The sequence below is a fragment of the Thalassophryne amazonica genome, chromosome 12 (assembly GCF_902500255.1).
Source record: "Thalassophryne amazonica chromosome 12, fThaAma1.1, whole genome shotgun sequence".
Lineage (NCBI taxonomy): Eukaryota > Metazoa > Chordata > Actinopteri > Batrachoidiformes > Batrachoididae > Thalassophryne > Thalassophryne amazonica.
In genome coordinates, this window is record NC_047114.1 from 42657953 (window position 1) to 42677197 (window position 19245).

Consider the following 19245-nt stretch of genomic DNA (forward strand, 5'->3'; position numbering starts at 1 on the left):
TTCAAACACAAAAAAACAAATCCACCATGCTGTAAGCTGGAGGCATGAAGAGCTGTTAGGATGAAGAGGATGAAGTTAGGATGAAAAGCTGAACAAATTTCTGACGTCATTTTTCGCTGAAGTGAGGAAAGCAGACGGCAGTCTGTACACAGAATCAGTGAAAGGCATCACAGACTACATTGTGAGAATTATTTTTTTGCAAGTGGACTCCTATTTAAAGTCCATGTTTGACTGTTGACGTCAAAGTACCAGTGACGCACACCAAAATGTAAGTCCCTTTTCTGTTCTTTATTAATTAATAAAATATCAAATCACAAGGATCTATTTTCACCGTTATATAAAACAAATGATGAATTTTTTTCATTCTTTATTTGTTTTATTTGCTATTCAGTACGTTCCATCTTTCACTGCATGAAATATTTGTACCATTGGACTCATAAACATTCATTCTTTGTATAATATTAACTGACATCATTCCTTATTATGGAGAACTCTTCTTTAACACAAAGTCAGACCTAAGGCCTATGGTGTTGTGTACATAATTATCCATTACAACTTGAATATAAGACTGATACTTGGCTAGTTTCAGTCATAAGAAGTGCTAAGAAGCATGTGAAGGGCATCACCTTAAACAGCATTTCTGCATAGTCATCCTCGACTTCCACATTGATTAGACGCAAGAAGTTCTGGAGCTCTTCCTGACTCAGCTTGTCATCTTTGTTCTTGTCTGCTTTATTCAGGCAGCTGTAGATCCAACTAAAGGGTTAATGATGTAAGGAGAAGATAACCCAACAGTGTTCTTTGTAATTCTTTAAAAAACATATTTGAGTCCTGTGTTTGGAGTAACTCGTTACAAAATTTAGTGGTGTTTTGTTTATACACACACACACACAGTCATGAAAAGGATACTGCTCTGTTTTCTGATGGTAGCTGAGGTTGTTTAGGTTGGAGACTACTTTTTGCAGGCTGTTAACCCACTGCCTGGCCTCCTCCTCTGAGCTCGCAATCAGGTCCAAATTTTTGCGATGACCCTTGAAGACGATGGAGAAGCAGCGACCCTCAACATGCTCCTCGGTGTGCTTCTTCAAGCCCTCTGTTTGACGACCCGGTCGTACTTCCTTGATGCTGTCGAGAGAAACTGAACATAGAAGAGACACAAAAATTAAAATTTAACCACGAGTTTTCCACTTTGAACAACAATTTCTGAACACAGGACTGATCAAACACAATCAGGTTAAGAGATATTTCAAAAATGACAACATTATTGTTCTTACAGTTGTTTACAATAACATACTGGAGTTGAAAATAAATATTAGCTCAAAGTGAAGAAATTCTGCTTTAAAGGTCCCCGGGTTAGCAAACACTGTGATCTTTTAATTCTTAGCGAATGGGATTAAACAGAGTAATTATCACACACGTGTCACAGTAAAATTCCACTGTGACAATGAGGTGCAACAAGTTCTGAGGGATTGTGTCGCTTGCAGGCTGACTGCAGGAATGTGCACCAGAGCTGTTACTCATGAATGGAATGTTCATTTCACAACCATAAAATGTCTCTGATGTCATTACCAAGAATTTAGCAGTTCATCCAATCGGACTCATTCACAGACCATCACATCTGGCTTCTTCACCTAATAAATGCCTTTTTTCAAGATCAACTGCACATACAGTTGTGCTCATATGTTTACATACCCTGGCAGAATTTTTGGCCATTTTTCAGAGAATATGATTGATAACACAAAAACTTTATTCACTCATGGTTATTGGTTGTGTGAAGCCATTTATTGTTAAACAACTGTGTTTACTCTTTTTAAATCATAATGACAACAGAAACTACCCAAAGGACCCCGATCAAGAGTTTACATACCTGGTGATTTTGGCCTGATAGCATGCACACAAGTTGACACAAATGGGGTGGAATGGCTACAAAAGGTAACCATCCTCACCTGTGATCTGTTTGCTTGTAATCAGTGTGTGTATAAAAGGTTGGTAAGTTTCTGGGCTACTGACAGACCCTTGCATCTTTCATCCAGTGCTGCACTGACGTTTCTGATTTCTGAGTCATAGGGAAAGCAAAAGAATTGTCAAAGACTCTGTGGGAAAAGGTAATTGAACTGTATAAAACAGGAATGGGACATTAAAAAGATACCCAAAGACCTAAAAATGCCAAACAGCAGTGTTCAAACTCTAATTAAGAAGTGGAAAATGAGGAATTTTGTTGGAGCCAAACCATGGCCAGTAGACCCACAAAAATTTCAGCAACAACTGCCAGGAAAAAATGTTCGGGATGCAAAGAAAACCCCACAAATAACTTCAGCTCAAATACAGGGTTCTCTGATAAAAAGTGGCATGGCTGTTTCAAGATGCATAATAAGGAGGTGTTTGAAGAAAAATGGGCTGCATAGTTGAGTCACTAGAAGAAAGCCATTACTACACAAATGCCACAAAGTATCCTGCTTACAATACGCCAAACATCACAGAGAACAAAGTCAGCTGGAGTGATGAGACCAAAATTGAACTTTTTGGCCACAACTATAAACGGTACACTTGGAGCGGAGTCAAAAAGGCCTATGTGTTGTGTGTTGGGGGGTTTGGCTGGATGTTTTTGTGTTGTTTTCTTTTCTTTGCTCTCCAGGTGGTATGCAAACTGGTTTTTGTCTGTGGAGAAGGTGCTGGCAGAAGAATCCTTCACCCTCATCAACATTATTGGCTGCACTTGTGAAGGATGTCCACGTGCAGGCCTAATGACTCGCAGCACCTGTGGATGATGCTCACGTGCAGACTTAAGGACTTTCAGCTGAAGCAGATAATTAGATGGCGTTCTGCATTTAAGCCATGAGTGGTTCAAGCAGAATTGCCGGGAACTCGACCTTGTGACGTTCGTTTGTGAGACGCTGAGGACCGCGCCTGGGTTTGACACATCGTGCCTGTGAAGGAGGACGGGTGAGGGACACATGCTGTCAGCACACATCAGAGGTGACTGATTGTCTGAATAAGTGTTAATAGTAATTTGGTATTTTGTTACGCAGTATATTTGAACATTGATGAGAATTGTGCAGCTCGCTTCTCACGGCCGTGGCGTGCGGACTGATGATCCTCCACCTGTTGTGAGAAGCTGCTCATTTACATAAAGCTTAAAGTCAGACCTGAATGTGTTGCTGATAGCGTGTGCCTTTGAAGGATATTAGTTGTAGCTGTTGACTTACCTCACCTCTTCTATCCTTCACAGAGTCAGTTTGTCGTGTCCACCTGGGGGGTGTTTGGCGGTGAATTTGAGTCCAGAAGCGCCGGGCTTCGATCCCTTTGGGCGCTGGAGAGCGCGCCGTCCTTCACTCCGCCAGACAAGCTATATATTATGTTGTACACAATTATTGCATGGAAAGGGAAATAAATGTTTTGTTTTTGGAACCGCTTTCTGGTTATTTAGCGCTGGGTTCAGTCAGACACAGGTCCGCTCCTCAACCTGCGTCGGCACATAACACTATGATGAAAGGTACACCATTCTTACTGTGAAACACAGAGGTACGAGGGTAGGCTGCAAAGTTCTAAGGCTGACTATGATGCAGTTGTCGAATTGAACAAATTCAGGGTTATTTTTCTACATAGTCTCCCTGTAACTCCACACACTTCTTCCAGCGGTGCTTGAGTGCTTCGATTCCCTTGGCATAGAAGCTTTCATCTTGAGAGTCAAAATAGTCCTCAATGGCAGCCATCACCTCATCAATGCTCCGATAGTGCTTCCCAGCCAAGTTTTTTTTCAGGTTTGGGAACAGATGAAAGTCTGAGGGTGCCAAGTCATGGGAGTATGGTGGGTGATCTACCAGTTCGAATCCACACTCGTGGATAGTGGCCATGGCCACTGTTGACTTGTGAGCTGGGCCATTGTCTTGATGGAACAGCACCCCTTTTGTCAGCTTTCCTGGTCGCTTCTTTTTGATAACCTTGTGTAACTGTCTCAGTAGGTTAGAATGGTACTGTCCATTTATGGTTTTCCCTTTTCAAGATAGTCCACGAACACAATGCCCTTGGCATCCCAGAAAACTGAAACCATGACCTTCCCTGCAGACGAAACGACCTTGGACTTCTTTGGAGGTGGTGACCTTGGGTGTTTCCACTGCATTGATTGTTTTTTTTGTTTCTGGTTCAAAGTGGTGAACCCAACACTCATCCTGGGTAAGAAAACGTTCCATGTAATTGGCTGGATCCTCTTCAAATTGCGCCAAGTTTGCCTTCGACATGACTAGCCTGGTGCGTTTCTGATCAGGCGTCAGAAGATGTGGCACCCACCGAGCTGACACCTTTGACATTCCAAGTTCTTCATGCAGAATGTGTTCAATTCTCTCACGGGATATTCCCACAGCATCTGCTAGCTGATTAATCGTCTATCATCTGTCATCCATCACCATTTCATGAACAAGGTCAATGTTTTTCTGGGTTGTGGCTGTTGCAGGCCGCCCAGACCTTGGGTCGTCTTCAAGACTCTCTCTACCCCTCTTAAATTCAGCTGCCCACTTCTGCACTGTAGATATGGAGGGAGCTTCATCCCTTAATGTAGCAACCATATCCGCATGAATGTCCTTGGGCTTTAACCCCTTCTTATGCAGGTACTTAATCACACCGCAATGCCAGATTTTGTCCATTTTTGCTGTTTCCCTCTACCATGAACTTTCAAACTTGGCTATGAACCACAAACTACCTCACAACCTGGAAGAAAATAACACAGTTAGTCATCAGAAGAGTTGAACTTAATGCATGTCAAGTTTGATTGAAATGGAATTTCTCCTTCTTGGTGAGCCTTAGAACTTTTCAGCCTATCCTCGTAGATCACTGAGGTTTTGGGGATGTGTGAGTTACAAAGGCACAGGAAACTTGGTCGGCATTGATGTCAGGATGAATGCAGTGTGGTATCAGAAAATAGTGGAGCAAAATTTACACTCATTAGCCCAGAAGCTGCACATTCAATGCACTTGGATATTCCAGCATGACAACAATCCAAAACACAAGGCCAAGTTGACCTGTCATTAGCTACAAAAGAATAAAGTGAAGGTTCTGGAGTGGCCATATCATTGAGTCACTCTGGGGAGATCTCAAACGTGCAGTTCATCTAACACAGCCTAGGAATTGGCAGCAATTGGAGGCTTTTTGCCAAGAAGAATGGGCAGCTTTACCATCAGAGAAAATAATGAGCATCATCCACAACTACCATAATGTGTCATTGATGTTAAAGGGGGCAATACACGGTATTAAGAACCGGGGTATGTAAACTCTTGATCAGGGTGGTTTGGATAGTTTCTGTTGTCATTATGATTTAAAAAGTGTAAACACAGTTGCTTGACAATAAATGGCTCCACACAACCACTAACCATAAGTAAAAAAATGTTTTTTGCTGTTATTCAGGGTATGCAAACTCACAAGCACAACTGTATCAACCTGACATCAGTGTTGATGACGTGTTGAAAGACTTCTCCCTACCCGGTAGACCCACTCTAGTTTGCCTACAGAGCCAAATAAGAGCAGTGAAGATGCATTTTCCACCCTCCCACACAACCACCCTGACCCACTTGCATGGGGGTAAGGGAAAGTATGCCCCTCATGAAGATGAGGACCCTCAGCTAAAATGCCACACTGTGCAAGTGAGTCCTCAGCATCCTCACTAAATGGTCTCAAGTGGTTTGGGTGGGTACACTGACTTCCACATCACTCACCATCAGCACATGTGCCCCATAACATTGTATCTTGAGTCCCCTTCTCTACACCCATAGACAGCATCTACACCCACAACTGCAAAGCTGCTGACAGCTTCACCTCTATCATCAAGTTCAAGTCAGACACAGTGGTTGTAGGCCTGATCACCACCAACAATGAGCAGGCCTATCAGAACCAGGTAGACAATGGGGCCCAGTGGTGCCAGTCCAACATCTGACCCTGAATGTCATCAAGATTAAGGAAGTGGTGGACTTTAGGAGGCTGCAGAGCAACAGCTACAATCAACGGAGAGCCTCTGCAGAGGGTTGAGCAGGTGTCTCAGCAGTCATGGCCAAAACTCAGAAACTCAGCTTGATACTTGATGGTGCATAGCTTTTATATATTTAACCTGTATAACAATTTGTGATGAATGTCCTATCACCCCATTTCATTGTCCTATTTTTGAACATTCATTCTTATCATTTATTTTCTATTGCTTATTTTTATTTGATATGGACAAATTAGAATAATGCACCTGCATGTTTTACTTTGTATCTCTGCACATAAATAAAAATCCTTTGATCCTTGAACACAACTCTACAAATCAGGTGATGGATTCCCCCACAGTTACACTGTAAAACTCAATGAGTTAGTTGAATTCAGACCATTTGAGGAAACTGATTGCCTTGAACCATTTGAGTTTGCCAACTTAAATAAAATAATTTTTAAAACTTTAATTGTTAAAGTCAAAGCTCTCAATTTACCGATCGATCTATGTTCGGATCCTCACCTATGGTCATGAGATTTGGCTCATGACGGAAAGAACGAGATCGTGAGTACAAGCGGCCGAGATGAGTTTCCTCTGCAGGGTGGCTGGGCGCTCCCTTAGAGATAGGGTGAGGAGCTCGGTCACTCGGGAGGAGCTCGGAGTCGAGCCGCTGCTCCTCCACATCGAAAGGAGTCAGTTGAGGTGGCTCGGGCATCTTTTCCAGATGCCCCCTGGACGCCTCGCTGGAGAGGTGTTCCGGGCACGTCCCATTGGGAGGAGGCCCCGGGGAAGACCCAGGACACGCTGGAGGGACTACTTCTCTCAGCTGGCCTGGGAACGCCTTGGGGTTCCCAGCTGGGGGAGGTGTGTGTGGATCAGGAGGTCTGGGCGGCTTTGCTTGAGCTGCTGCCCCCGCGACCCGACTCCGGATAAAGCGGAAGAAAATGGATGATGGATGGATGGATAATTGTTAAAGTTTTAGTAACTTAACAATTTATAGTTAGTTAAACTTATGTAAATCTAGTTTATGTTTTTCAATAAAAAAGTGACAAATAAATTTCTGCCTAAAGAATGTGCATTACATTTTGGATTAGATTTTTTGATGCATTCTTTAGTTTACTTGTTGACTCTACGTTGTGTTGTTATGACTCCGCCCATTCTCTCCCCTCGGGACACAAACTCACAATCTCTGGCATGGAAGTCGGACTCTCTAACCAGAAAGCTAAAACCCAGGGCTCTGGCCTTGTGACCAGAGAATCCTTTAGAGCTGTTGGGAGTGAGGTTTACTAATTGCATATGCACAGCGACACCTGCTGGCCTCCGTTACATAAACTCAATTAAAATGAGTGAATGGAATGAACTGGAAATACATCACCAACACTTAAATTACCCAAAAACTTTAAATGCACTTAAACTGAGTTGTGTTGTGTTGTCATAACTGAGTTGTTATGACAACAATTCATTTTTGAGTTAGTTTAATTAATGGAAATGAGTGACTATAACTTTTTTCAAAGTTTGAGTTACATTAACTTAATTCTTGTATTAAAATGGAGTGTTTGGTTTAACAGTGTAGCATGAGGAGAGTTTATGATTTGTGTACTCTCAATACAAGAGAAACCATAACCAGGGCTAGTTTTAAACTACGCCTCCAAATGCTATGAAACTCCAACCCACAAAACGGATCAATGCTGTCGTGAATAACACAAGCTTTTACAGCTCTAATTCATCATACACATCATCACACAATCCATAAAACAACAACCACCTATGACCTGAGAAAGTATATCAAAGATGTAATGTAATAGTATACTCCCGCTGTTTAAAGGAACAGTTAAAAGACATCCTACATTGACACAGTATGAGACAGACAAGCAAGAGGTTTGTGAGTGATTCTCACACACATGCAGATGAGTGGCTGCGACAGCACTCACAGGTCTGGTTTGGCTTGAAGGTTTTCTTCGACTCATGCCACATGGTCTTACAGTCCTCCAGCAATCTGAAGTAGCGGGTCTTCTTCCAGGATGTACTCCGGACCTTGAGGAGGTCTCCTCCCTGTGAGAGGAACTGCACATCTGAATCTTCCTCCAAACCTGAGGCAGTCAGGGAGAAAAATGCACCTGGGTTACACTCTAATATCAGAATCCGAATGGCTTTATTCATCAAGTGTCTTCAAAGAATACAAGCAATTTGACTCCGGTTTGAACTATACCCTCTTTGTACAAGCATGTATAAATATACACCAAACACTAAATAATTTACAATAAAAAAATGTGCAAATAAAATGTGTGCAAAGGAGAAACAGACGAACAGATTGACATTAAGCTGTACATGAGGTATGTGAGTTAGTGAGTTTTTTGGCAGGTTAAATTGTTCATCAGTGTGATGGTCTGTGGAAAGAAACTGTTCCTGTGTCTCGCTGTTTTGACGTACAGAGCTCTGTAATGTCGACCAGGGGGGAGGAGTTTAAACAGTGTGTGTCCAGGCTGTGAGGGGTCTGCAGAGATGTTACCAGCTCGCTTCCTGGTCCTGGACAGGTATAAGTCCTGGATGGAGGGCAGGCCGGCTCCAATTATTTTTTTCTGCAGACCTGAAAGTTCATTGAAGTCTGTGCCTGTCATGGTTGGAGGTAGAGGGAAACCAAATGGAGATGGAGATGCAAAGGACAGACTGGATGATGGATAGAACTGCCACAAACAACTATAGTCAAGTAGTCAACGATTATTTTTGCGACTAGTCAACTAATCGGCTCATACGTAAATGGCAGCTTATCGCATTTTATCAATATTGATACCATTATCGATTCCACTCATCAATCCGATTCCTTATCGATTCCCTTATCGATACCTCCTGTGAATTTTCTGTGTGCTACAAGTAGGCTTTACAGGTTTTCTGTGTCAACAACATTTTATTGAGTCTTAAAATAAATATGAAATTGGTCACTGGATCCTTGAGCTCTGGACATAAATAGAAAAAATCTGTGGTTTTTGTCAAAAGCATTTCCTTTCAGACATTAACAGCGTGGCTGCTGGAGTCTGCATTTCTGCAGCCATACAGTGTTGGGCTGCTGCAGCCAGGACGTCTCATTGTGGGAGGAAAAAAAAACATTTTGATTGATTGCAGTTTATTGTTTGCATTGCAACTTTAGAAAGCAGTGTCATTTGATTTGAACGGTGATTTGCTTTGAAGTTATTCATTCCGAGTGGACTCTAGCTTTCTAACTTGACTCGGCAGTGCAGCGTTTGGAGCAACAGAATGGGGACGATTCTCGTTTCTTTCTCGCAAGCAAAGATCCACCGCAGCATTTTTTCTCACTATGTACCATGGCTTGCAAAAGTATTCAGCCCCGTGGTATTTCACGCATTTTAATTTGTTTATGGTGTTTCAAATACAAAAAGTAAATCAGCCTTCTCAATATAAAAATGTCTAAAATTATCTTCCTTAAATTCAAACTGAAAACAAATCTCTACAACTTCATATAAATTTATTAAAAATACAAAAGCCAAGGCTTGGCTTTTATATTTTTAATTAATTTATGTCAGGTTGTACAGATATACTTTCAGTTTGAGTTTAAGGAAGATCATTTTTAGAAATTTTTATACTGAGAAGCCTGATTTACCTTTTGTATTTGAAATGCCATAAGCAAATTAAAAAGTGTGAAATACCACGGGGCTGAATACTTTTGCAAGCCACTGTACATCATACAGTTGGTGTGTATGTTTAAATTTGTGGAACATGTCCCCTCTAAACCTACAATAGACTAATGTTGGCATTTACTTGAACATTGGGTAGACCGTGCAGGGTATGCATCAGCCCTCTGATGGCTTTCATTTCTTCTGTCTTCTGCTCGCTTTGCAAAATGTGATGGGCAAAGTAAACATGTCCCTCATGAGCTAATGTATCAACATGGCAGTGCAACACAGCGGCTTCCATGAGGGAGCCCAATAAAAGGCACATCAACCCATCAGTTAACTGCTGCAGGTTATTATACACTCATGGACAAATGGTTATAAATGCTATATTCCATTTGTATTCCATTTCTTCATAACTGATTATGAAAAGATTAAATGTCCAAATTGTTTTGCTTATTCAATATGTTAAAAAGTTCCCCCTAGCAAAGCGTAAAAGCAATATACACAAATTCACTCTCCAAGACATCGAGCCTGACCCGCTGTAACCTTTGTTTACAATCCTCAAAGATTTCAGTCAAATTGTGCCTCCTACCTAGGAGATTTGCGTTCATTTGTATCACCTTCTGGCGCCTTTCATAGTAGAGTCTTTCCTCTGATTTGTTGCATTTTGGTTGCTTTTTCAGGCACTGCATGGTGCCCTCAGGAGCTGAAACACTACCACAATGTGTTCACAAGGCAGTGAAATCAATCTGCAGGGCGTGTACCAGCCGACTCAAAGTTCACTTCTCATTGCTGTGCAGTTCCTTACAGTCAGCTGAATGACTACTATCCATAAAAGGGACACCGCTTTTATAATGTTGCTAATGTACACCATCACAGTAGACTTGAAATGAAACAATCAAGATGGTAAATGGTAAACGCATTTATATAGCGTTTTTCCATCTGCATCAGACGCTCAAAGCGCTTTACAATAATGCGTCACATTCATCCCGATGTCAAGGTGCTGCCATACAAGGTACTCACTACACACTGGGAGCAACGAGGGGATTAAGGACCTTGCCCAAGGGCCCTTAATAATTTTCCAGTCAAGCTGTGATTTGAACCAAGGACCCTCTGGTGTCAGGCCCAACACTTAAGCACTAGACCATCACCTCCCCCTACACTGCAAGATGTTCTTGCAGTGTAGATTGTTGGGTTATATTCGACAGATTTTTACAAAAATATCACATATAAGAATTACATAGATTTTTTTATTCACAGTTCCTCCATTTTCAGAGGCAATAAGTAATTTGTCAAACTAGTTGTTGTTGTTGTCCATTCGGTTGCTCCCATTGTTGTTTAGGGTTGCCACAGTTGATACAGCCAGTTTTGCAGCATTGATATTTGGCACCGGATGCCCTTCCTGATGCAACTCCAGTGTAACCTGGAGAAACACACACAGCCGCTGGTGTTCCAAAGAGGTCTCCCATCCAAGTACTAACCAGGCCCCGCACTGCTTAGCTTCTGAGATCTGATGGGATCAGGCTTATGGACTTAACTGCATGTAAGTGTAGCACATGGCTATTTAACCTTAGGAAATCAAGTGCTAAATAAATTTAGAGAATTCCTTTCTACCAGAAGAACTAATAAAATAAAAGAATGATGACAAAAGTTTCCACAGTTAGTTAGCAATGAGATGTGAAGGGTTTGAGTGTTATTTCCCATGTTTGACTCAGTAAACTCTCCAAATTTTGGCTTCTGTCTTCTTCTCCTGCCTGGTGGCTTCATCCTCAGCATCCTTCCCCCTACATAACCTGAGTCCTTCCTCTGCACATGTCCAAACCATCTCAGTCGTGCCTCTCTGACTTTGTCTCCAAAACATCCCTCCTGCACAGATCCTCTCATATGCTCGTTCCTAATCCTGTCTACCCTCATCACTTCCAAAGAAAACTGCAGTGTCATTAGGTCTACCAACTGCAGCCTTTTTGTTTGCACCACCACATCGAAGCTGTGCAACATAGCTGGTCTCACTACTGTCTTGAAAATGTTTCCTTTCACTCTTGCAGATTTGAATTTGAATTTGAAGTTTTATTTGGCGCGCGCGCGCACACACACACACACACACACACACACACACACACACACACACACACACACACACACACACAAAACTTAACAACAAAATCTCTCACAAGACCAAACAAAGAAAAACAAAAACAAACAAAACTTCAAACAATTTCAAAAAAACTATTTCCCAGTTGTGTGCGGCCAAAAGCGTGTGAGCTGAAGCAAAGGCTTGTAAAGGCCCACCCCTATCATGAGTTGCCATATACACATATATGCACTCATAACAGCAACTACAAGAAAGAAAAGGACAAGAAGACGAGCAAAAAGGTTTGTAGATTAATCAATACACCAAACATCTGAACATAGCAGAACAATTAGTAGGATGATGCACATATTAAACAGAAGAACAGAAACAAAAACAATTCACCTAATTTATTGTACTATAATAAGCAATTTTGTTATTTTTATAAGATCTTTTCAGGCCAGCCAAAGTACCAAATAATTTAATACTATCAGGGCAGTCATTCCAGATTTTAACCCCTTTCACAGATACAAAAATGACTTTTTGCAGTAGCACGATACTTTAGGCAGTCAAATACTGATATTCCTCTCAGATAACAGGACTCCCTCAGATCATCTTACCACCTATCACAACTTACTCCTGCCACCTTCTCCACCCACTCCATCCTGCCTGCACTCAGTTCTTCACCTCTAAACCACATTCCCAAAGCAGCAGAAATGTTTCATCAGCTCCTCAAAGTACTCCCTCCACCTTCTCAACACACTACACTCTTCTCGCCTGTAACCACATTTCCATCTGCATCCTTTATCATCCTAAGATGCTGCACATCCTTGCCAGGTCAGGCCCTCTCTCTGTCTTGCTAGGTTTTTTTTTCCACTTTGTTAGTGTTCAACTAAACATGCAACTTGATATATGCTCTTTTCTTAACCTTGGCCACATCTCTTTTCACCTTAAGCCGCATCTCCTTGTACTACTGTGTACTTCATCATCTCTATGGCTGCCACTGTTCTTTTTTAATCAATCTCCTACATTCCTGTCCTTCTTCATTCTACGACAAGGTCTCCTTGTCTTCCTTCCTCTGTCTAGATATCACACTGAGTACCTTCCCAGCTGTCTTCCTCACCACTTCTGTAGTAGTTGTCCAGTTGCCCAGCTTCATTTCATCTCCATCCAGAGCCTGTGTCACCTCCTCTTTGAATTTCACAAGACAGTCTTCCTCCTTCAGCTTCCACCATGTGGCCCTTGGTTTAGCTCTCATTCTATTGTTCTTTTTCACTTCCAAAGTCATCCTACAAACCACCATCTGATGATGTTTACTTACAGTTCCCTCTCCTCTGTCACCAACTTACAGTCTCAAATTTCTTTCAGGTTCCATTTCCTGCATAGGGTATAGTGTAATCCACTTGTGTGCACTTTCTTTCACTCACAATGCATACTGGTGATGATTCACAATTGTTCAAAGTCACAGTTTACATAAAGTCACAGTGAGTGACTAAGCCAGTGATTTAAAAGCATTGATTTATACAGCTATATTTGATTTACAATCTCATAATTTTGATCTGCATAATCAGAGTCTTTATTTGGAGTTGTAAATGTAGATTTTAAAATTCATAGTTTTGACCATAGTCCATATGAAATTCAGAACTGAATGAATTTCAGCCCATAAATGAGGTGGGCTTCATAGATAATTGGCAAAGCTTCTGGGGAAAACCTGGTCTTGTTAGGAGAGACGGCATCCATCCCACTTTGGATGGAGCAGCTCTCATTTCTAGAAATCTGGCCAATTTTCTTAAATCCTCCAAACCGTGACTATCCAGGGTTGGGACCAGGAAGCAGAGTTGTAGTCTTACACACCTCTCTGCAGCTTCTCTCCCCCTGCCATCCCCTCATTACCCCATCCCCGTAGAGACGGTGCCTGCTCCCAGACTACCAATAACCAGCAAAAATCTATTTAAGCATAAAAATTCAAAAAGAAAAAATAATATAGCACCTTCAACTGCACCACAGATTAAAACAGTTAAATGTGGTCTATTAAGCATTAGGTCTCTCTCTTCTAAGTCCCTGTTGGTGAATGATATAATAATTGATCAACATATTGATTTATTCTGCCTTACAGAAACCTGGTTACAGCAGGATGAATATGTTAGTTTAAATGAGTCAACACCCCCGAGTCACACTAACTGTCAGAATGCTCGTAGCACGGGCCGGGGCGGAGGATTAGCAGCAATCTTCCATTCCAGCTTATTAATTAATCAAAAACCCAGACAGAGCTTTAATTCATTTGAAAGCTTGACTCTTAGTCTTGTCCGTCCAAATTAGAAGTCCCAAAAACCAGTTTTATTTGTTATTATCTATCGTCCACCTGGTCGTTACTGTGAGTTTCTCTGTGAATTTTCAGACCTTTTGTCTGACTTAGTGCTTAGCTCAGATAAGATAATTATAGTGGGCGATTTTAACATCCACACAGATGATGAGAATGACAGCCTCAACACTGCATTTAATCTATTATTAGACTCTATTGGCTTTGCTCAAAAAGTAAATGAGTCCACCCACCACTTTAATCATATCTTAGATCTTGTTCTGACTTATGGTATGGAAATAGAAGACTTAACAGTATTCCCTGAAAACTCCCTTCTGTCTGATCATTTCTTAATAACATTTACATTTACTCTGATGGACTACCCAGCAGTGGGGAATAAGTTTCATTACACTAGAAGTCTTTCAGAAAGCGCTGTAACTAGGTTTAAGGATATGATTCCTTCTTTATGTTCTCTAATGCCATATACCAACACAGTGCAGAGTAGCTACCTAAACTCTGTAAGTGAGATAGAGCATCTCGTCAATAGTTTTACATCCTCATTGAAGACAACTTTGGATGCTGTAGCTCCTCTGAAAAAGAGAGCTTTAAATCAGAAGTGCCTGACTCCGTGGTATAACTCACAAACTCGTAGCTTAAAGCAGATAACCCGTAAGTTGGAGAGGAAATGGCGTCTCACTAATTTAGAAGATCTTCACTTAGCCTGGAAAAAGAGTCTGTTGCTCTATAAAAAAGCCCTCCGTAAAGCTAGGACATCTTTCTACTCATCACTAATTGAAGAAAATAAGAACAACCCCAGGTTTCTTTTCAGCACTGTAGCCAGGCTGACAAAGAGTCAGAGCTCTATTGAGCTGAGTATTCCATTAACTTTAACTAGTAATGACTTTATGACTTTCTTTGCTAACAAAATTTTAACTATTAGAGAAAAAATGACTCATAACCATCCCAAAGATGTATCGTTATCTTTGGCTGCTTTCAGTGATGCCGGTATTTGGTTAGACTCTTTCTCTCCGATTGTTCTGTCTGAGTTATTTTCATTAGTTACTTCATCCAAACCATCAACATGTTTATTAGACCCCATTCCTACCAGGCTGCTCAAGGAAGCCCTACCATTATTTAATGCTTCGATCTTAAATATGATAAATCTATCTTTGTTAGTTGGCTATGTACCACAGGCTTTTAAGGTGGCAGTAATTAAACCATTACTTAAAAAGCCATCACTTGACCCAGCTATCTTAGCTAATTATAGGCCAATCTCCAACCTTCCTTTTCTCTCAAAAATTCTTGAAAGGGTAGTTGTAAAACAGCTAACTGATCATCTGCAGAGGAATGGTCTATTTGAAGAGTTTCAGTCAGGTTTTAGAATTCATCATAGTACAGAAACAGCATTAGTGAAGGTTACAAATGATCTTCTTATGGCCTCGGACAGTGGACTCATCTCTGTGCTTGTTCTGTTAGACCTCAGTGCTGCTTTTGATACTGTTGACCATAAAATTTTATTACAGAGATTAGAGCATGCCATAGGTATTAAAGGCACTGCGCTGCGGTGGTTTGAATCATATTTGTCTAATAGATTACAATTTGTTCATGTAAATGGGGAATCTTCTTCACAGACTAAAGTTAATTATGGAGTTCCACAAGGTTCTGTGCTAGGACCAATTTTATTCACTTTATACATGCTTCCCTTAGGCAGTATTATTAGACGGTATTGCTTAAATTTTCATTGTTACGCAGATGATACCCAGCTTTATCTATCCATGAAGCCAGAGGACACACACCAATTAGCTAAACTGCAGGATTGTCTTACAGACATAAAGACATGGATGACCTCTAATTTCCTGCTTTTAAACTCAGATAAAACTGAAGTTATTGTACTTGGCCCCACAAATCTTAGAAACATGGTGTCTAACCAGATCCTTACTCTGGATGGCATTACCCTGACCTCTAGTAATACTGTGAGAAATCTTGGAGTCATTTTTGATCAGGATATGTCATTCAAAGCGCATATTAAACAAATATGTAGGACTGCTTTTTTGCATTTACGCAATATCTCTAAAATCAGAAAGGTCTTGTCTCAGAGTGATGCTGAAAAACTAATTCATGCATTTATTTCCTCTAGGCTGGACTATTGTAATTCATTATTATCAGGTTGTCCTAAAAGTTCCCTAAAAAGCCTTCAGTTAATTCAAAATGCTGCAGCTAGAGTACTGACGGGGACTAGAAGGAAAGAGCATATCTCACCCATATTGGCCTCTCTTCATTGGCTTCCTGTTAATTCTAGAATAGAATTTAAAATTCTTCTTCTTACTTATAAGGTTTTGAATAATCAGGTCCCATCTTATCTTAGGGACCTCGTAGTACCATATCACCCCAATAGAGCACTTCGCTCTCAGACTGCAGGCTTACTTGTAGTTCCTAGGGTTTGTAAGAGTAGAATGGGAGGCAGAGCCTTCAGCTTTCAGGCTCCTCTCCTGTGGAACCAGCTCCCAATTCGGATCAGGGAGCCAGACACCCTCTCTACTTTTAAGATTAGGCTTAAAACTTTCCTTTTTGCTAAAGCTTATAGTTAGGGCTGGATCAGGTGACCCTGAACCATCCCTTAGTTATGCTGCTATAGACGTAGACTGCTGGGGGGTTCCCATGATGCATTGTTTCTTTCTCTTTTTGCTCTGTATGCACCACTCTGCATTTAATCATTAGTGATCGATCTCTGCTCCCCTCCACAGCATGTCTTTTTCCTGGTTCTCTCCCTCAGCCCCAACCAGTCCCAGCAGATGACTGCCCCTCCCTGAGCCTGGTTCTGCTGGAGGTTTCTTCCTGTTAAAAGGGAGTTTTTCCTTCCCACTGTAGCCAAGTGCTTGCTCACAGGGGGTCGTTTTGACCGTTGGGGTTTTACATAATTATTGTATGGCCTTGCCTTACACCATAAAGTGCCTTGGGGCAACTGTTTGTTGTGATTTGGCGCTATATAAAAAAATTGATTGATTGATTGATTGATAACTGGATATGCACATACTGTATATCCATGAACTGTCCAACAGGTGTCAGCATTCAGCATGTCTTTGTTTTGAACAGGACTCCAGAACAATGTTCTGAACCAGGCTTTGAAATGTTGTGGAACAATGTTTCAGATTTGGTATCACAAATTTGCAGTACAGATGAAATGTTTTATCACCATTTCCAATCACAAATTCTATCTGTGTTTTAATTCCAAATGACCTTACTGACATAAGTGTACAAGGAGAATTTGGCACTGGTGAAACTGATGTGTTTTCTGGGTTGTCATGCTGCCCTAAAGCAGAAAAGGTATTTCCTTGGAAAGAAAAGAATGCAAACAACAACAAAACCCTTTTTGCAATTAAACCTACTTTTAGGAAGTTGTAAAACAAGCATATTTTGTTCATTATTGTGTCTCAAGTTAATTTTTATCTTTGCCAGTCTAGGAGGGTGGGCAAAACTGTACACCTCTCGAGGACAGGTGGAGGTCACATGGTCACCCCTCTGTTTGTCTGTGTACACAATAAGTAGCCACAGGTGTTCAACAGACTTTCACGGAAACAGCCCTAGATCACAGGAAGAGCTGATTTTTTGTGACGTGACCGAATCTCTTACTCTTTCTTAAATTGCTTCCTCAACATTACAATTGAAAAACAAGGAAGTAATAAAAACAAACATTCCTTCTTTATGACATCACCAAAATTATTTATTGCAAGGCAGTTTGTCCTTTGAATGTCACCTAATGATGTCATAAAATATACAGTACATGATCCTGGAGAGCTCTATAATGTGATATGCCACCATCTGTATGAATCTTAACTATTTCAGTGATCCACGTTTGTGGTGTTTGCAGTAAATCTATTTGGAAAAATCACAGTTCTAATGGTACGTGGAGGTATTACTGTGGGGACCATCTTATTCCAGCTGAGAAAATTATTTGTTTTATCCCCCCTACTGTCTGAAAAGCATACCACCTTTCAACTGTGTGAATTATCCAATTTACATATATTTATTTGTAGATTTGCAACTGTTTTACTTTTCCTGGCAGGAATGAGATCCCATTCTGGGGCTCCAAATAACAGTTTAAAAACAAGACAGTTAACATGCCTGTGTGCTTATTCAGTTATGGGATTTATATAATAAATAAAGTATTAAATGTTAATTGCACAATCTACAGCTATAAACTGTGTTCATTATTTCAATAATTGAATGCATCAAGGACCCCAGCCAGTGGTGTCATTGTGATACTGCATAGGAATTTCTTCTCTTTTTTTAAGTTGATGAGTAATCGAAATACATGGGATGGAATATTTTTGAAATAAATAAATAAGCTCCCCAAATTTGGGATCTTGTAAGGTATAAAAACAATGTGCAGGTGAGCAGGAAGACAGACTGTAATTTTCTAAAGTAAAACAGTATTTTGTGGTTGTCTCTGTCCTGTTGTGAACACATTGCAGGTCTGTGCACAATTTTATGTGGCAGCTTTAGTTTTGTTTGTTTGTGGTTATCTGAAACCAAACTGGATAAAGAAGGAGCCACACCTTCTGAGAGTACGGAAAGTTCTTCTTATACGTCGAACAGAAATACCCAAAAGTCAAAAGATATTTGACTTAATGTTAATTTAAACTCACCTAAATGCAAGCTTAAAGTCACTGGAATCATTTCACATTGAAATGATTTAAAGAAATCACACTATGTACATTTGTTGGCGAACACAGACACAATACCTTACCGTGTTTCACTTCAATCCCATTGGTTTCCATTCTCTCCTTTGGCGTGGTCTTTTTTATCCAAATGACTCCACAGTTTCAAGCCAGTTTTTCTTTGCATGCGTGCAATCCAAGACCTTGGATTTGGACTTGTCCTACAACAACACACCCCAAAGAAAGCAAGAGGAAGGTGTCTTTCACTCCTGGCAGCGTGCACAGTGTCAGTCCTTGTAGGACTCCACACCGGTTTGACAAACCTGCCATGCAGGCTGCAGTGGTGATGTCACTCTAGGGCAGGTTGCACTGTGCAAACTTTTAATACAGCTGAAACCTGCGAGTACACACTATGCTTTTATATAAGTGGTCGCCTTTGTACCTACAGCTAAAAGTGTGTGTGGGGGGGGGGGGGGGGGGGGCACTGAGGCAAAGCTTGCATTTTTCATTCCATGCTTTTCAAAATGTTCTGTTTGTAGTTCAAATGTTGGCAAAACCCCAAAGCCAATTCCTTACAACACAAATGTACAGGTAGCAAGGGAGGCGACGTTCACAATGCTTTGGAGTTGTTTAATCAA

At 40.9% G+C, this 19245-nt stretch overlaps 1 protein-coding gene across 2 annotated transcripts in view; it reads right to left on the reverse strand.

Moving 5' to 3' along the window:
* Positions 1-18986, reverse strand: part of LOC117522686 (1-phosphatidylinositol 4,5-bisphosphate phosphodiesterase delta-1-like) — a 70564-nt gene extending 51578 nt beyond the window's left edge. Inside the window, exons 1-4 of one of the 2 annotated variants that reach the window (XM_034184139.1) lie at positions 18697-18986; positions 7855-8043; positions 910-1138; positions 627-756 (exon numbers count right to left, since the gene is read on the reverse strand). In XM_034184139.1, the coding sequence (XP_034040030.1) occupies positions 627-756; positions 910-1138; positions 7855-8043; positions 18697-18727 (579 nt within the window). In that variant the 5' untranslated portion in view covers positions 18728-18986. Of the gene's footprint in view, positions 1-626; positions 757-909; positions 1139-7854; positions 8044-10174; positions 10275-18696 lie in introns of those variants that run through there. The other variant, XM_034184138.1, reaches the window with a different exon arrangement.
* Between the last annotated feature and the right edge of the window lie 259 nt (positions 18987-19245).